Source organism: Pocillopora damicornis, chromosome 9 (assembly GCF_964200805.1).
Source record: "Pocillopora damicornis chromosome 9, jaPocDami1.2, whole genome shotgun sequence".
NCBI lineage: Eukaryota > Metazoa > Cnidaria > Anthozoa > Scleractinia > Pocilloporidae > Pocillopora > Pocillopora damicornis.
In genome coordinates this window covers 21,698,899-21,718,405 of record NC_142678.1, presented here as the reverse complement: position 1 = coordinate 21,718,405, position 19,507 = coordinate 21,698,899, and the positions used below count along the sequence as shown (strand labels likewise).

The following is a 19,507-nucleotide window of genomic DNA, read 5'->3' as shown; positions in this document are numbered from 1 at the left end:
TATTCTGGACGAAACTTCAAATGTCAATCAAAACATAGGAAAAGCTCACAAGCAGGAAGCCAATGGAATTTCTCAAATAAATAAATGCAAACTCCCTCGGGAGCGGGTAACGTGAGCAATTATGTCACGATTGGTTTAGGGTCTGTATCACATTGGTCGAGAAGGAGGAGCGAGTTTTGTGGACCAATCACTGAGCGTAGGAAGAAACACCCAGCACAAACCCATCGGCATTGGAGAAGGAGAAGAGGAGTTCTTAGGTTTGCCCCAGTTTTCTCACAGTTAGTTTCACCCCCTGTTATTTCTTACTGACAATGTTACAGTTTTCTTTGCAGCAAGAAGGAATTTTACCAGAATCAACCATCGATAAGATAAACTAATAACTAAATTAAAAAATATAATATTTTAGAAAACATGACAACAAACAGTTATAAAATGGGCTTTTTATACTAGTATATATCTCGATCTCAGATTACCAACAACTTTAGCTATAAACCGCGACTTACAAACGTTGCTAAATATTTCGGATAAACGGAATCACAAAAAGTTACTCATTATGAGGTGATCTATTTACAAGACAGGTATAGATATGCTTTTGTAATTTTACAAAACGTCAGGCAAAATATTTGAATATGTGTTTCAGGTTCTTCAAAAATAATAGTTTTTTTTTTTAGAAGTAAATCTATCAATAGAATGCGATAAATTCTTGGTTAATATACCTCCTGGTATAAAATAGCTATCAAAGATTTCTCACATTTTTTTCCTTGAAAATTTTCGCTATGCAACTGTAAACTCAGTAAGGATATAACAGCATCATCATTTCAAGTTGCCATACAAAGAGAAATAACTCAGTTTTGTTTTCTAACGTTCGCGAAGCGTTTGACGGTCTTGAAGGCTTGTTAACCCTTTACCTCCCTGAAGTGATTAACATGTAACTTCTCCCTATAATATCCATACATTATTCAGCAAACAGGTAATGAGAATACTTAAACTCATCAGGTACAAGATATTACTTTGATTGAACAACAAATTCTCGTAACCAATTCACAAGGAAATGTGTAGCAGCTAGAGGGGAGAATTAACAATCAGATCTTAGGAGTTAAAGGGTTAAACTCTAGTGGGCGCAGTAACTGTAACTCTTCCAACTTTCATCACCTGAGGTGGAGGAGGGGGGGGAGGGCGTCTTTGTTCAGCCTCCTTTTCTCTCGCTTCCCGTTTTTTTCGTCCTCGAGTCGGCAGCGTGCTAGCGCGTTCTGACGATTTGTCCTGACCGTAATGATTGACAAGTTGTCTGTATCGCTGCTCGGCGGGAAAGTCAATGAGTGCTTCTTTATTATAAGTGTGTTTAAACGCTGGACCATCATATTCCGATAGATTGTAGTCACCTCGCTTGTTTTTTCCGATCCTAAAAGAGTTGATGAAAGATTATTACACACATTGAAACCAAACCGTGAGTGAATCGTTAATCAAAGTTTAAATTACTTCCTCAGAATCTGAGGTTTTAAACCTGTGATTAAGCGTTTTCTTTGTTTATTTTTTGGTAATTTTTTATTTGTTCCTTCGTACGTTTGTTTCCGTGGTCTTCCAAAGAAAAGAGTACGAGTGATAGAAGGTGTTAGCTCTGTAGTTACACAAAGAGTTACATGAAACAAAAATAATGAATGAACACTCACTTAAAAACAGAACTGATTCCTTTGTAGAAGGGCTTTTTCGCACCAAGCTTCTGTTGTACTGCTGTGAAATCAGCATTGCTCCTCATCGTTATGGGTACTTCTTGCTCGTCCGAAGGACTAAACCTTGCGTGACCATTCTGAAAGTCACCTGTAACGCAATAAACCAGTTCATTCAGAACAGTAAGAAAATAGTCCATAAACTAACCGTATCATGACTTTATTCTGTTGAGGAACATCCACATTTCGGAAAATTTAAATGCAGTAATATGGTAAAAACAATGTCACAGCTGACCTGGATAAGATCGGTTCGCATTTTCCACTGCGCTTGTGAAACTCAAGTTATCGTTACTTTTGGCCCTGGAAATGAAGAAGAAGCCCTTGTCAGTAATAATTTCCTTCTTGCTGTAAACTACATGCAACAAAAGAGAAAGAAAATCTTCAATTTCCTTGATCTGCTCCTAAGTACTATGACAAAACACTACTTCTGCCGTAATATGCTGTTTTAGTTTCTTAAATTTGACTGCTTACTTTTTCTCCTTGGCTTTTGTAAGTCCCACAAGTTTCAATTGTCCAGTCGAGCGACTTTTTGTCATTCTACCATAAGGAGGAGGTCGTTTTTCCTCTTTAGATTCTGCCAAAGGTGAGAGACAAGCAATTAATTAATTAACTTTCTTGCACACGAGATTTATTGTGACATGGAAAACACCTGCTACTTGAAAGAGACTAAAACTTTCAGTTAGGTACGGTATAAAAACACATTAAGACAATGAAATGTCGAGAAGGAACAAGGACGGCTACTGATGGGGAAGATAAAAAAAGATTGTAAATAGAAAAACAATCAGAACGTACGAATAGTTAAAGCCCTTTTTGAACCCATTGATTTCCAGTAAGGCAACTACAGACAATTTTAAATGGTTTTCACGGGTTTTACGGCGTAAAATCCATGGAAACCATTTGAAATTGAGGACGGTCTTCCGTTTGTTATAAGAGATGAATAAAAAATTTTAGATCTGGATATCGAGCTTACTTTAAAGGCTCCGGTTGTTGTACTCTTATATCATAGTGCACCTACAACGCCTCACCTTCCTCCAATTGATGTCGTAGCTGCTCATCATCTGAGTCAGCCCTTCTGAGAGGTTGGCGTGTAACTGTCAGTCCAGGTTTTTCCTCGTCGATTTCACCATCCTCTGACGGAGACGAATACTCTACAAATAAAACCAGAAACAACCAAAGAGTTAAAATAAAACTGGCGACAGAAATCAACCTCAAATCAACAAGGAAACAAAAGCCACACAAAAACAGCGATCAAATAAACATAAATGAGAATAAATTTACGAGCTCTCGTTCAATTAATGCTCGCTCAAGCTCTGCTAAGTTGATCAGTTTAAAGCCACTTTTGGCCAAATTTAGTACCAAACAAGGTCAATTGACCCGGAAAACCATCAACTAGCATCTAATTTTAACCTTCAATAAATCTTCCTTAATTTATTTCTCTACTCTTGTGACCGGTTTTCTGGATAACGTATTGATATTGCAGGAAGGAAGTACTTGTTCATGATTAGTAGTGGTGAAAAGATGATTGACATCTACCGACCTTCATTCCTGTCTTGTTCTCGTTTCACAAAGAATTCTGATTGCCTTGCATCCAGGGTTGCTCGGCCTCGTTTTTCCGACATTGACGTCCGCCCAAAGCCGTCCCTTTGAAACGGGTTTTCCTCGGTGGAGAAGGGACTGGGAGGAGCAATGATGGAGCTCTCCGCATTCTCTTCCGTCAACGATTTCCGCCGTTCTCTCGGCGTCGCATGCTCCGAGCTGACTGACGCGTGTGGGGACCTACCAAGGCGGGCCACAGCTTGATCATAAGAAGGAGGGCATTCCTGGGAGGGTGACTGGTTCGAAAACTGCGAGGGCGGAGATGGGGGTTTGGAATTGGTGCCTTCCTCTTGAGGTCTCTCAGCATCTGGCATTTTGAGCCTTAGCTTAAGCCTTGCTTGTAAATTGTAATTATTATTCGCAGAAGGATCTACCTCTGAGTCCCATCTCGGCGGGGGCTGAGGAGCAAGTGGTTTAACAGGTGCCTGTGAGGGACTAGAAGGTTTTTCGTCGGTGCTTTCGAGAGGCGGTGTTGGTATGGCAATGGTACTGATGGGCCTTCCTGTGAGTACATTTGCTCCACTTTCGATGCCATTTTCAGATCGACCATCCATCGGCGTTGACGTTCTTGTCGGAGAACTGGTGGCAAGGGGTGGCACTCGATCATTTGCCATTGCTAAAGGACTAGGGCGATGGACTGGGCGTTGCCTGAAGGGGCTATAAAATGGAGAACCAGGTGTTTGGCTCTTGTTGACAGCCACACAGTACGAGTCATTTCGGTGAACTGCGTTTCTCGCTCGAATCGGGCTCAGATTCCTGCTGACCATTGATTCATTAAATTGGTCCTCCTGACTACTTGGAAGTCCTACGTTTGATGACGAAAAGTAAAATAATGCAATTATCACTTAAAATCTTTACAACTCTAAACTTTGAAGACTTAACCGCAACTAGGAGGCAATACAACCAATAGAGGGCTTCACTTACGTTCCTTTTTGAGAGAACCACCATCTGTCTCGGAAGTGCGTGATTGTGATCCCCCGATGAGTCTTTCTTCGGAGCTCGCCTCAATGGGCCTCTCTTGATCAGGCGCATTGAGCCTCTCCAGGGATTTACTATGAAATAACTCCCCAGGGGGTGGTGGAGCCTCTTCTTGTTCGCGCGCGATTGTCACATCAATGAAGGCTTGATTAGGTCTTGTGGACTGCATAGCGATTCTTAGCGTATCCATAGCGGACTGGTTTGTTAACCCGACTAGCGATTTACCATTTACACGGAGAAGTTGATCGTTTGGGCAAAGACGACCATCTTTTGCTGCTGCGCCGCCAGGAATGATGGACTTGACGAAGATTCCCTTGTCCTGAGGACTGTCTCGACCTTCCACAGTTGTACCGCGTGATTTGCCTTTAACACTCACCCCTAGGCCTGCCGCGCCAGATACGTCCAAAGCAATTTTGAACGTAAGAACTTGGAGACCGTCCTCTCTAAAATGACTCATACTGTCTTCATTTACCTTCGGGGGAAAAGAGCAAAAAGAGCGGTTTCAAAACTCATCCGCTTAACGCTTTGAGCGTTTTTGTCAGCAAAACTGAGCGAAAACCCAAAGAGTAAATATCCCTGACCAGAAAACCATTGTGAAACAAAAGCGGATTTTACATGAAGAAACAGTTCGTTATTGACACTGATTAAAATTTACTTGTGAGAAGTAAATTATGATTGGAGTGTTTCTGTGTAATCACCTCACCTGTATCGCAGGAGGTCTGGGTGACTGGACCGTTTCCTCCCGTTGAGCCAGAATCTTTACCAGACCCTTGGTGCTTCGTAAAACGTTCACGGCCTCCGCTTGGCTTTTGCCGAACATTTTCTGTCCGTTTACCTGTAAAAAGATACATACAACATGAAAAATATTTCAAGGTGGAAACGGATTTGTGTCCTGTTCCCTGTGCCTTTCGATTAATATTCCTGAAACCGAAGCCAATCAGAACCAAGTAAAAATTCATAAGAAGCCAATCACAGTAAAAAAAAAACTAATTTTCCCGAGACCTACAGCGCAAGAAAGAGCCTAGTCGCGACTGGTTTAAGCTGTACACCTGATTGATTGTTTATGACGGCGGTGTGGGTTTTCGGAACGAATTCAGTTACCTCCACTATTTGATCTCCTGCTCTCAACTGTCCGTCCTCGATAGCGGCACCCTTCGGAAGGATGCTCTTCACGAATATTGGCGTGTTCCCTCCGGCCGGATTGTCGCGTGAAGTGATGCTGAATCCAAGACCATCAGTGCCTGACCAAAAAAAATTTATTTTAGGGCTTTAGTTTGTATACCTACTGATTTGCATTGCTACTCTCCTTCGGGACAGTCTATCGCAAGCTACGTCCAGCATTTTTAATTCGTTTCCCTGAAAAAATTGCTATTATTTATGCATTAGTTTGAAGATAGGCATTGCAGGAATTTCATCATCCTGCCAAAAAAAGGGGGCACAATGACCCGAATAGGGTTACCCCACGTTTTTCAGTAGCAGGCGAGTGCGTTTACAACTCTGAAAATAGTCGACCATGTTACAGAAAGTTACAGTTGGTCTCTCTTTTCGACAGCGAAGTTTCCAAGCTTTGCGCCAAGTTACCCAAAAAATTACCTTTCATAAGTTCAATGAGGATCCTTTTATTCACTTTCTTGAAGCTGTTATCAGGAATCGAAGGCGAACTGATCATTGACTGAGGTGTAAGAGGAAGGATCCCTCTCTGTGTTTGATCTTGTTCTTGTGATTCGTTATTTTCTTCCATGGGCTGGGCGTGTACGACTTCATCCTCATGTGGTGTGTCACTCTTCTGTCCTGGGACGAATGAATGAGTACGAGATACTCCAAGGTTTACGACTGATGCCTTTATTGCTTCCGCAAAAAGTTCTTCCGCTCTAAAATGAAAAAAATTTCGGTTGTCTACTGAACACTTAAAGCTTACTCTAACAAAGTTGAAATTGCAAAACCAGCTTTCTTTTACTTCCAGTGTATAAACATTCTCTTCACTTCTAAACCTCAAGTTTTTAACAAGGCCCTTACTCTCTAAAGAGCCCCTTCTCGCCTCCTTCCCACTTTCCCTGGAAAAACTCGAGATCGACTTGAAACTGGAAACTACCCTGCAATGCCATGTCATCCTTGAACTGCGCTGCAAAATTGATTTTACCGTACAACTTGCATTTGGCCTTGTAGACCCGTAAAATTACAGTACATAAATTACATATCAATTTCCCACAGCTTCAAGACGAAGTATCTTTTGTTTCACTTACCTTTTATTTGGTACGTCCATCAGGCTCAAACCATTCACCTCGACAATTCGATCTGCTATCTGCGGAGACATAAGTTCTCTTCAGCAATTTTTCCATTTAAAAAGAAACCTTGGCCAAGACAACACATCCGAAAAAAAAGGAAAAAAAAAACTTGATCAAATTGATCAGTATTAACTTACTTCTAATCTCCCATCTCTCGCTGCACACCCACTGGGTGAAATGTCTCGAACGATGAGCCCAAGTTCCCTGCCATTGAGAAATGGATTCAAATATTGTTGAAAATAATGCTGGTGTTTAGGTGCTGTTACGTATCCAGACTCAGGGCGAGATATCGAACATGTGACCACACATACCCCAAAGGTCTATTTTCGAAGCTGCAACCAACCCAACACACCCTACAAGGATTTTGTCATGATGGTTCGTTGGTATCCATAAGGGCTCTTTAGTGGGAAGGGTGCTGTGAGAGCAAAATGTTAAAAGTATTGCACCCGAACAAAACTGAGTGAACGTAGCCAAGATAATTGGTATCCCCTCTACATACAAAACAAAACGATACAAGTTAATTCAACATAAATTTACCTGCTATCTGCTGTTCTATATCCTGTCACCGTAAATCCTAAGGGTTCCTGTGGATCTTCACGATTCAACTCAATCATAATCATATCAGGTTCCCTGTAATAAATATTTGAAGTAGAAAATATTTGGATTGGTGCTATCAGAGAAAAACAAAGCACAGTTTACTTGATAGGCTTCTTGCAGTTAATCTTGTGTTCCAGTTTCATTTAATTTTATGAAGCACCTGCCTTTACAATGTGTTGATTAGTGCAGTAATAATTCAATTGGACCGATTATTATTTCAGATCATTTGAATTATTTTTAGTATGAACCTTGTACTAAAAAAAAAAAAAAAAAGACCTCACAGAAATAAATTTAAGAGGCCATTTCTGAGCTTCCCAAAGCCCAATGTCAAAATCTAAGGGAAGTAAAACATTTTGATATTAATTTTTTTAATCTCTCACTTGCAAATAAATGTCATTTTCCCACCAGAGGTTTAGGCACTTGGCCTATAGTATAGGTGACTATTTTTTATATGCAGTTTACAGTAATTCAATGAGTTAACAACAAAGAGCATCAGTCCCCTTGCATATGCTTTGAGCATGAACTTTCAGTGTTTTTTGGAGTGCCAGCTCATCCTCCAGGTAGTTTACCCCACCCCTTCCCTCCCTCTTTCTACTGTTTATTCAGTGTCACGAGTGCCTGTTTCCCTTTCCTGTGTGGGGGCTCATGGCTGGGTTGCCAGGACTTGTCCAACATGGGAGCAGTCTCCATTAAGGAGCTGGCTGCCAATAGTGGAAGCTCCTGGTTGTCTCAGGCACCCAATCTTCACTTGGCAATGCAGTTGTTGACTAGGAAATGGCCTAATGCAATGACTATTAAAAGGCAGAAGCAAAAGACATTCCCTTACCCACTACTATGAGAGCTTTGAGATCGCTGATCATCGTCATACTTCAGAGCAAAGTCAGGTTCAATAGAGCTTGGTTCTGATGGAGACGTCACTGTACTCACTGGCTCACTTCGGTTTGCATTATGCTATGAAATCGTGCATTTCACAATTACGAACAGTGTAAATGAAGTTTGAGCATTGTTTCAAGAAAACCAACAGATTATACATTGATTACAATGACAATATTTCCACTAACAGATATACAGTTAAGTTAAGTCTGCAGAGGAGACAGAGTTATAAGAGCCTATTAAAATCTCTGGAGCAAGGAGAAACAAAGGTTATTTGTATATATTAAAAGAGTGGATAGAGTTGAAGGTGTGCTCTGATTGGCTACTCAAACTCTGAATACCCTTTGCCATTCACCTCAGAGCTACTCACACAAGATTTGCGCCCAAAAAATTTGTAATCATTGCTGAAATAAATAAGATAATCATCTTTTTGTGCCACGTTATCTCACTGTTTCTTAGTATAAACTAAAACAACTATTTACCTCAGTGGCTAGCAGTAAATATTACCTCACTGATTTGCAGCTTGCTGAATATCCAACACTAGCCACCTTCACTTTAGTGAACAGTTGTTAATTATTGCAAGGGTTTATGAAGTCATATGTTATACCCCACCATTCTGTCAGGTTTCCTTAACAGTTAACAGGTGCTAGTTTTGCTCCTTAAACACTTACAAGACTTCTGAGTCACCTGCACACTTCATTATATTAACTATTTCACTAATTCTGCAATATAAAACATGTTTGTTGTAAAACAGTTTATTGTTGGCCAAAATTCTATTTTCCTTTACCTTTTGGAACAGTAATTAGCAAAATTAAGCTCCAAACAAAGGAAAATTATAACCAAAAACAACCTTGCACCACAAAAGATCAAATATTAGAATTAAAAGTAAAATGCCTCTCTCACCACAAACATTCTCTCCTCCTGTAGCTCAGCCCATCTGTCCAATATTGGGCTATCCACAAACATAGATTTCCGAGTTGAATTACGACCCAGTGAAAATGTTTCTTCTTCTATATCACTGTGTTCATTATCAGCATGGTCAGAACTCGTTGATGAGAAACGTCTTATGTCATGGTTTGCATAACCATTATGACCATTATGACCATTATGCACAGCTTGGTTAACAGGCCTCCCAACTGCAACAAAGGTCATTTCACCTGTCCTGTAAATTGTAGGTTTGACAACTACACTCTCAATTGTTTCAGACTTTGATGAGTCTGAACTTATTCGAAATCTGTCATCATGTGAGGATATTCCAGAATCCTCTGAAGGGATAGATTCAATGTAAGAAATCCTACTGTTGTTCTTGGTGCTGTTTCTAACTGGTTTAGGTGGTACAGGAGGTGGGGGGCTTTTCACTGCCCTTGGTTCAGTCTTAATTTCACCATTTGCATTTGGTTTTGTTGGAGCAAATTGTTTTAAGGGTGGTTCTTCTATGTATTTTGGAGGTTCATCCTCATGCAGTGACAAGTCAGGACTTGCTGTTCCTATAGACGATGCACTTGTTCCATAGCTGCCATTTTGTGCTGGCCGATGAAGAAATTGAGAAGAACCTTCTTGAAAAACGGCGAGTAACTGCAAAACAAATCAAAGCATTGTACTATGTGGGTAAATAGTTATTAATTGGATGGGTTGTGTTCAATTCAGGTTCAATTCCTAGACCTGGTGTCACATGTGGATCGAGTTAGTTTTTGGTTCTTATTCCTACTTTGAGGGTTTTTCTCTGAGTTCTCCTGTTTCCTTCCCTCCACAAAAACCAACATTCTAGAGCCTAATTTGACCTGGAAACAATGGACAAGAAGAGCTACCTTGTGCAATGTCCACTACCAAATTCCATTTATTATCATCATTTATTTCCATGTATTTTAACCCTTTAGCTCTCATGAGTGACCAACACAGAATTTCTCCTTACAATATCAAGCAGACAAATGAGAGAATAAAGAAAAATATCAGTTAAGGGATTATAAGTGGATCCAATATCAAATTTTCCAAACTAACATCACGAGAACAGTATAGCAGACAGTTGGGAAAATTACAAATGAGATTTTGAAGTTAATGGGTTATGATCAAGTAATTGAATGAGCAAGATGTTACAAGATGAAGTCGACTCAAAATGTACAATCAGCTAAAAAACCAAATATTCTAACTAGCTTTGAACCAGCAATTTGCTAAACCAATTTTTAACTCATGCTATTGCAAACAAACCATTAAAAATGCAGGACTACTCTTACAGTCAAAACTGAGTAAAGATCAACAATAATTTCCCACTTTATATACATTTTATCAAAATAAAAGGGAGAAAATTATAAAACTTATAACATGTATTTTAATTACTAATAACAATTGCTGTAAGCTTTGCAGTGATTAAGTTACAATGCAAATTTTCATTTTTAAGTATCCTACCCATCAAAAGGTTTTTTTTTTTAATTTTTGATTAATGTCTCCAACAATCCCCTCAGGCTAAATACTTTGACAATATAAAGACAGGTTTTGAATTTTTACATTCTTTCTAATGGCATTCTAGCCAGAAAAGCAACCATATTGAAATATACTATGACCATCTTGAGAGTATGAAATTGATTTGACATCAGAAATGTCAACAAAAAGTAAAAACAATTAACTTTAAAAAGGTTTTCCAAAAGCCCATTCTGTCAAGCCATATAAGGAAGTTTTAAGACTAATTTCTGTTTATTTTACTCCAGGAGTTGTGTATGCTGCAGTTAAAACAATATGGAATAAAGTGACATCTTTGTAATGTTTTTATCCAATAAGTACTCGTCAAGAAAAAGAATTCTGGCACTTCTATCAACAATATTTTGCATAACAATCTCGCCGAGATATTATTGGCAAGCACTATAGGAATAGTTTGCAAACAATTAAATGACAATTTGACTTAACTGTCAAGAAATAAAATTAGAAAAATTTCTGGAATGAAGCAATCAATGTCTTCTGTTAGAGCTGTCTAGCAATAGAAAGGGTCACTTTTTTAATTAAGAATTTTCACTTACTTTAATAGGTGAAAGCTAAAAGACGTGAAAACAAAAATACACTTCCATAGAACTTGCCAATATTATCCATCCAAAAATTACTTTTTGACAAAAAAACCAATTAAAAATTGGATAAAATCACTTTGTTAATCCATTTCAAGAAACATCACCTCAGACACAGCAGTAAAGTTCCATAAATATAGTCATCAACAACCTCAGTTTATAATAAAACATTACAACATTCATTGACTTGCACATTATACAATTTTAACCATCAACACACACACACACACACATATCAAGGTTATTTCAACAACCATCTATTATATTCATCATTTCACATAGCCTATAATTTTTTTTGCAGTTTCCAATGAATTACTCATGAAATAAAACAGCATGGGTCCCAAAATAAAAAAAAATCATGTTAAATGATCAAGCTTACTGTTAATCATATTAAAGTCAGAACCCTTTGATCAAAGTTCAGCAACAGCTGAAAAAGTGAAAAAAAAGACAGGTTGGTCTATCTATGTATCTACAATGGTTGAACAAACACACACATGTTGTTTTATGTGAATTTGGATCATGCCGCTTATTGGTACCTGAAAGGAGAATCTCAGCCAAAACAAATAATCTTTTGTAAAAGCTTTTAAACAATACCCAAACAAAGAAGCCATCATTTTTGGAGAAACCAGTATTTCAATCCTGTGAACATAATTATTCATACACAGCTACTTAGCTATATACAACACCAAATACTGAAAACTAGTCTGCCACAAAATGGATAGTTAGGAGTGGAAGCTAAGAAAGACAAATTAATGAGCTCACAAGCTGTACAAAGACACTATTGTACTGTCTAAGTGGACTTTGTTGTCTGTTGTATAAGTAGTTAGCCTTCAGGATCAAAGAATCATGACTTTCCAAAGGTCACTTCCCGTATCTCTTCAACTGTAACATCATTCAGTATCATAAAAAAAACTAGGGATAATGCTGGACTGTCTCAGGTTTTTTTAAGACAAGCGAGTGATTGGACATCATAGTAAGTCTTTCTTGAGATTCTTCATTGAAAGTAAAAACAACTATACACAAAGTATATTATGAGCAAGTAAGTTTGAATCAATACCACTGGTCAAAAACTCTTTTGCAATTTTTGCAATTTTTCCATCCAGTCAATCACTTGCAATGAGAAGCCAGAGGTGCCCAAGTTAACTTATTTTGTTTAGTGACACTCCAATAACACAGAGTAACTCAAATACTCAATTAGAGGAAACCCTTCATGCACTAAGACTAACCACAAGGCTAGAAGAAAAACTGCCAGAGCTTGCCCTAAATTAACATCCTCCCATACAACTAAGTTTTTTAAGTAAATACCTAACTAGCACTTATGATTCAGTAAAAACCTTACACAGATACACTTCAGGAGTTAACTTATCCTTAGAGATAGCATAAGATATTAAGTTGCACTGGGATTAAAAAATATTAACCTGCTTCTAGTTACACAACCTTGGCACATACACAAACAGGTTGGTATTGTTAGACATGTACACAACACACTTCCACTCTAGAATTTTAAGCTACAGTTGGTGACCCATTTATAAGTAGAATCAGTAACCTGTATTGTACCATTGAAAAAGGTGAAAAGTGTCATGAAAGGAAACTCTACACATGGTGAACAAAAAAGCTTGTTATGGACTTTGATCCGGGTATGCAAGGATTATGGCATAATAACATTTGTAACATTTGTATATTAAAATCCACAGAAAAGAAAAAAAACAACACCACCAACGATAATCATGTAAATAGTAAGATCAGTAAGCTTCAGATATGCACAGCATTGTTTCTCTGTTCTGTCACAGATATAATACTCCTTACCCAAATTATGACATCAATGTAGACACGAATCCTAATGGGACTTAGATGGCTAACTTCTACAGTCTTCCTGATTAAGCTCTTAAATTTCCATCTCTTGCCAGCCTAAGAGGTGTTTAAGACAACTAGGTCCTATATTTACTGAATACTGATCGCTTATGGAAACAACATTTGCCATATAACAAGTGAATTTGGGACTAGAAAATCATAATGGCAAATTTAACCCTTCTTTATAGCGACAACAAAGATCTTGTCACATCAACCCTTAAATGGACTGCTGTAGAAGAAGTGGTCCATTCATGGTCTCAGTTTCAGAGGTCAACATTAAAACAATAAGTACCCTTTAATTGAATGCCTGAATCAATTGTCATGTCTGAAATACTGGCACAAAACTCTCAAAGGGCAGACACAATACTCTTAATTTTTTCAAGAACAGTCTGTTGGATTTTCTTCATTATGAGCCAATACTCTGTAATTAAGTCTGTAATTAAGTCTCCCAGAAGCTACGTAAGTATTCAGTAGTTTTAAAACATTGCAGTATTTAAGGCCCAACTCAATTTAGCAGGCACAAACTGACACGGTGAAAGTTGCATCATTCTGTCTAAGCAATTGAAATACAAAAACCTTGGAATGTGTGTATGTGTAAAATCTTCAAGTCAAGGTGATAAATAATAAAATATTTGAAACTGAGAAATGCAGATGAGAATAACATTATCAACAAAGAAAACATATGTTGAAATTAGCAGAAATTGGTTCTCAAAATCACGGATTTTTCTCACAAAATACAATGCATGCACACAAATTTTACTTGTAATGACAAGCAAATTTCACAATTCATAATGAGGAACAAAATTACCCGGATCAATTAATTACAGAAGGAAGCAAAGTAAAAACCACAAGTAAATCTGTCCTGAACAAGGGACATTGTTAAATTTGTTACAATGATTCATGAATAAATTGTCTGGAAAAGAGACAAAATTTTTCACACGACTCAACAGGAGGTTTTCATATTTGAAATTCAGTAAACAAACAAAAATACTGATCTTCTTACGAAATTGATTTGAAATTTCCTAAATTACCTCAACAGATTAACTTCCGATGTGGAATTGGACAGGATAAAAACAACAGTTCTAGTTTTGATAGGAAAAAAATTCTGCTACTAGAGTTGTAAAGCGTGTCACGCTATCAAATAAAGTGATCATTTCAGCGTAATAAATTTCAATAACACAGGACGCAATCGGAATTTATAAATGTGTAATTTTAAATTTAATCTAAGCGAGTAATACCTTATAAAAACAATACGATAGACATGAAATCGGAGAAGGAAAGGATAATAGTACCTTATCTTTGTCGTCGACCACATCACTGAGTATATCGTCAGGATCGAGAATAGCACGATCATCGCTGGTCTCAAGAAAATGCACTTGAACGTGCTCATCTGCAGGCTGCAAATAAAGCAAATATAAATGAGTATTTGGTTAAAAGGATCGCACTACACAATTGCTGCCTCAAAAAAGCAATTGTATCGCTGAAAATCTAGTCAACGTAACCTTGAACATTAGTCATACCCTTAAAGAAAACTGGTGTTAAGTTGTAAATTGTGTTTGAGTTTAACCTCCCTGACCAAAGCCGGGCACAAGAGCTACATTTAAAACCAACACTTAGAATAAAGGAAAGCAGAAAATTTGTCAGATAAATAAGCTCTCATTGTTAGGTTTAAGAGAAATTACACCGCAATATATCGATTGTGGATTTACTAGAAGCGAAGATATAATAAATCGATATGCTATGCTGCAAACAATGTAGAACCCTTTAGGCGACGAAGTTTTCCGGCAAAGCGAAAAATCAAGAATATTTGAAGCCTTTTACCGGAATCTGTAGTTTATTTAATGTTGCCATCAAACGATGAAAATCTAATATTTAGAAACCGACCTGAGGCAATTAAATCTCATTTGCTAGTTCGATACAAACCTTTAAACTCACAGCTTGGCTAAATTTGGTAGGACTTCAATCGAACGCTCCATCGACCGTGCGCCGGAAATCGGACTTATACAAGTTATTCGAGAGAGTGCGACCAAACTGAACCAAAAGACATTAGCATTCGTGGGTAAAGAAAGTTTAGTTTGTATACAATTCAAACCCAGAGAAAAAACAAACGCACGAAGCTGTGGTACTCAAAAATGAGATTCTAATAGACCCTTAGGCAATTCGCATCCGAATTACCCAAGTAATAATCGTGACTCGGTCTCTATCGAAAGTTGACAAGGGCGAGACAGTTGAGAACGGAATTTAAGCAACAGCAATGCTTAACTGTCGAGAGAGACACTTTATAAACAGACCGTATACTTGCCTTGTTTGTAGCTTTGCGATACCTCGAAACCGCTCGTTCTATAAGCTCAGTGACAGTAAGTTCGCCATTCCCGCACGGAACGATGACACGCACAGCATCAAAACACACCGTAACCTTCATGTTTTCGGCGCCAAATTAAATCCAAATCCTTCGCCGTACAACGGTGTATTGCCACACAACGAAAGAGTCATTCCTCAACGATAAAGATACCAATTCGAATCATTCTGTTATGAAACTATGAATAAATTTGAGTGGATTTTGTGGTTACGACCTCCCACGTGACTCAAACCACCAATCAAGAAGCGCTATTATGTGCGCCATTAAATTTTGGTCACGTGCGACTTAGTAGGGAGGTGTGGGAGTCATAATGACATGATGTCATTCTGCGAAATAACTTTCGTTTGCATGGGTCGCTAAGAGATATTTAAAACTCTCAAGAACAAATTCATTAAAGAACTGACATTAAGAGAGAGTATGTTCGAGATTTTTTTCTATGTTATGAGTAAAACCGTCATCCCTAAATAAATCGTATGAAATTGAAAGAATTTTGAACAAGCATGACGATGACCGATCATTCTTCGATTCAGATGTGACACGAGTTTCCGTGCCCATCTTTTAACTCTCTTTGTCTTAATCTCATAATACGCATTTTGATTTTTATAATTATTGATGGACGTTTTATTAGTCTGACATGGACTGTGACATCATCTAGCAGTTAACAAATTTATTTACGCAATTCCATTCGAATACATCACACGAATCGCTCGGTTCCTTATTTGTGTGGAAAAAATGGAAAGGGAAGTGTCTAAAATTGTCCCATCATTTTTAGCATCAGGAATAGCATACAAATCAAAAACCGCTGTAAATAACCAATGAGGCAGACTTCTTCCGTCAAAACGAACAAAAATACCGGATGATTGTATTAGAGAAAAAATTTCAACTTCACAAACAACAATAAACTTAAAAAAAAGAAAAAGAACTATATAAAATTTTGCTTATCAGTTGATGTATCTAAGTGTGAATTACAGCCAGCACTCTACATCTTATGCAAGTGTAGCTGAATAATTACGAGAAAATTGAACATATAGAGCTTTGCAAAATCTTTTTAGTATATTTATTACATTGCTTTTGGCTTCTCCAGTACTTCACTTTCTGTTTTTGGAAGTTCTTCATCACCGATTATAACGTAACAAAAAAATCAGAGGCCACCGTAATGGTTTACACCAACGCATCTTCATTAGCAACTTGAGGTTTCTAATGCGATAGCGCAAGAAAGTAACTGTTATAGATCAGCTTAGCAACTGTTTAGGATCTGGTACCAAGATCTAGGTAAATAATCTGGATGAGTTACATCCCTTCTCCCCCCTCCCCCCCCCCCCCCAAATCTGGCCGGCGATTGAGCAATAATCCGAAGTACAAACCCATCGTAGTTTCATACGAAACCTCGTTGATCTATGACTGTAGAATAATCTAACTCTCTATTTTTATAACGTAAAATTTAGTTCGACTGGATGCTGATAAAACTTATTTATGTATGATTAATTTCATTCAAGGTCATCCAACGAGGGCAACCTTTTTATTAATAATCCTTCTACAGTTTTCCGGATTATTGCGTAATGTCACCAAATTAATACTTTGATGTAGCGCTTCAGCCTCGCTTCCGCTCAAACTGAAACCAACACAAAGCTTCTTATCCGGATAGGAAGTGTTAGTCAAGTCTGTTAAAATGTTTACGCCTCTCGAACAATAAGCTATTCTTCATCTTAATCAATAAATTGTTTCGTTCCTCGAATTCCTTTTAGAACAACAACAATTTAGCAGGGGCAAATAAATCAGCTGACAAATCCATTGGCTATCATTCAATGCAAATGATCGGCAACTGAAACGACATCGAAACGATCCGACAGCTGAGGTTTAAAATCCGGCTTCGAAAAATGTCTCATGATTTTGTGAACAGATTGAAGTTTACCTTTTGAACATAGCATCTACTGACCTTCATTTCAAATCACTTTAACAGAAGCTTCTAGCGACGCAATTTGCATAGCATTCGTTTGTGTCGTCATCATTTTCATTCAATAATTCATTAATCCATCTGTTTTAATAGCAATTACTTCGTTGGCTTGTTCGTTAATTTCTCAACTTTTTGACTATTCAACAATTTTTTTCTATAAACTTTTTTTTATGATAATTGACTCATTTCTCGATTCATTTCTCACTAAGGAAGGGAAAGGAAAGTTGGTTTACAGCCCTCATTTGTACCTAATCGAGGATCATGAGCAACAGCAAGGTGCCTGTTGTCAAGTGTATACTGTTCCACAATTCTCGACTAGACAGGCTGATCGATCAACGAGTGTCACAAAGCGGCTTTATTTTTTCTTAGTTGGAACAGAAAAAACCCTCAGCCGTCTCGAATGAAGCCTTTCTCTGCATTCTACCCATCCGTCCCTGACAAAAGTGTTTTTTCTTTCTTCCCTTTTTTGAATATAGACGTATATTTTTTTTTTCAACGTTTGTCACGCACGTTTCTAACCCCAGTAACTGTCTATCGATATTCAAGTTTGATACTGACAGTGTTAATTTCCTTGTTCCGCAAAGGCACATTCAGTTCAAGACTGGTCTGAACAGAGTTTGACAACAATAAAACAATTACAATATCTGCGGTTAGATCACCTGATTGTTATGATTATTCTATTTTACCCTATAGAAAGAGAATTTATGGAAAAAAAAGATAAGAGAGAACTTGCTTTCTCAAATGTTCATCTTATAGCAGAAATCATTTCTGGCCAATAATTTCCGAGAAGCCATTTGCGTTTTTTCATTTCCTGGTTTTCTTATCGCTCGTAAGTGCTAAACATTTCCTTTCGACATTTTCTGTTGACAGTCCTAACGGGTAATAGATTATTTCAGAGCAGCCATTTTGATTCGTAATTTGTACATCGCAGTTTGATCTGTGAAGAAAGCTTCTTGGTTGAGCAAGAAATTACTGGCAGGAGTTTTGAGATTTGATCAATGTAATCGATAGTAATAATAACATTATGTTTTAGTAAAGTTGAGGATAGTTGCATACGAATATTAAGTATCGCATTCGATAATTTGATCATCAGCCCGCTCAATGGCATAAAACACTTGTCTCTGTTTACGAAAAAAACTGACCTCCATTTCCAAAATTGTTGGTTCTCTCCGTTGGTAACAGGCTTGGATACGCAGTGCTTTCTGTTTGAACGAGAGAAAATCTGTCTGATAAGTCTTCAGTCGCTCGGCCATTGAGTCGTAATTCACATTTGTCAGCTTTATCCAACCTTTGTGCCACTTCAATGCGCTTGTGTCACCTCAAGAATGCGTTTAAAATCCGTTGTCACATATTAGAATGAATATCACTTTCCGTACTTTTCGTGACGCAAGTTACCATCCCAATCAAATTTTTTTATATTCACACCATTACTTCCAGATTCCGACCGACTGATTATCCAAGAACTGTTCGATTTCGAAATACCGTGTTCTAGATGGAGTGAACTCTGTACCTTGAAGCTAGATAAATCAAACGATATTTATACTTTTGCAGCCATTTTTATACAGTATTTTTCTGGTCCTGTAAAAAGTCAATATCAGTCATAGATATTAGTCATCAGGTTCAAGATGCAATGAAAAGCACCTCGACGGTAAGCAACCGTGATGAAATAGTTTTTAAAAAAAATTCTGTCATCAACTACAATAACAATTTTTTTCATTTTTTGATCTTTAATTTCATAAGGCTAGTATCAACGTAGACATATCATATTAATCGTATCGGTGCTCATTAAAGAAAAAATTATTTGCACCCATGTAGTCCTTCTATATTTAGAATAATTTACATAAAGAATTTAAAAAAAGCCTATCTCAAGATCAGCGGCTGTTTAAGCAAGAAATAAAAAAAAATTCGAAAGAAATTATCTTGTCGAGTCTAGTGTTTCTCAGAGATATGCACATCTTTTCTTTTTCCTTTACTTAGCTTCCTTTTTCCATAAATCAATAATCCGTATAAATTTATTCATCTTACATCGCTTAATTATATTATAATTCGGTTCGATATATAAGTTTGTTAATTTTTGGCAATTCTAAGTAGCTTTACACCTCAATGTAATGCCGGATTTAACGATGTGTTGTTCAGTCAACTCTGTAAGAAAATTTGACACTTTCGAATTCGAGACACATAAAAGTTTGATTGTGGTTTCCGCTCCAGGGAATACTTCTATTCATCAAGAGAAGCAA

At 37.6% G+C, this 19,507-nt stretch overlaps 1 protein-coding gene across 2 annotated transcripts; it reads right to left on the bottom strand.

The window, feature by feature from the left end:
* Window positions 1-425: 425 nt before the first annotated feature.
* Window positions 426-18,937, bottom strand: LOC113673019 (uncharacterized). 2 transcript variants are annotated; one of them, XM_089182402.1, is made up of 17 exons: window positions 18,413-18,937; window positions 14,250-14,354; window positions 8,960-9,631; window positions 8,010-8,134; window positions 7,124-7,216; window positions 6,724-6,790; window positions 6,545-6,603; window positions 5,895-6,172; window positions 5,403-5,542; window positions 5,005-5,136; window positions 4,248-4,773; window positions 3,265-4,128; window positions 2,753-2,875; window positions 2,199-2,301; window positions 1,963-2,027; window positions 1,671-1,818; window positions 426-1,402 (listed from the first exon to the last, which is right to left on the bottom strand). In XM_089182402.1, exons 1-17 carry the CDS (start codon window positions 18,521-18,523, stop codon window positions 1,105-1,107), a joined length of 3,909 nt encoding a protein of 1,302 aa, XP_089038528.1. In that variant the 5' UTR covers window positions 18,524-18,937; the 3' UTR covers window positions 426-1,104. The 2 variants fall into 2 exon arrangements, with proteins under 2 accessions (XP_089038528.1, XP_089038527.1); XM_089182401.1 differs by lacking the exon at window positions 18,413-18,937 and adding an exon at window positions 15,260-15,544.
* Between the last annotated feature and the right edge of the window lie 570 nt (window positions 18,938-19,507).

Coding starts and splice junctions, on each gene's coding strand:
- LOC113673019 (XM_089182401.1), bottom strand. CDS start 15,379: ATGAAGGTTACGGTGTGTTTTGATGCTGTGCGTGTCATCGTTCCGTGC. Junction 8,135..8,959: donor AGGAGGAGAGAATGTTTGTG/GTGAGAGAGGCA, acceptor ACGATTTCATAG/CATAATGCAAACCGAAGTGA. Junction 7,217..8,009: donor CAAAGCTCTCATAGTAGTGG/GTAAGGGAATGT, acceptor TATTTATTACAG/GGAACCTGATATGATTATGA.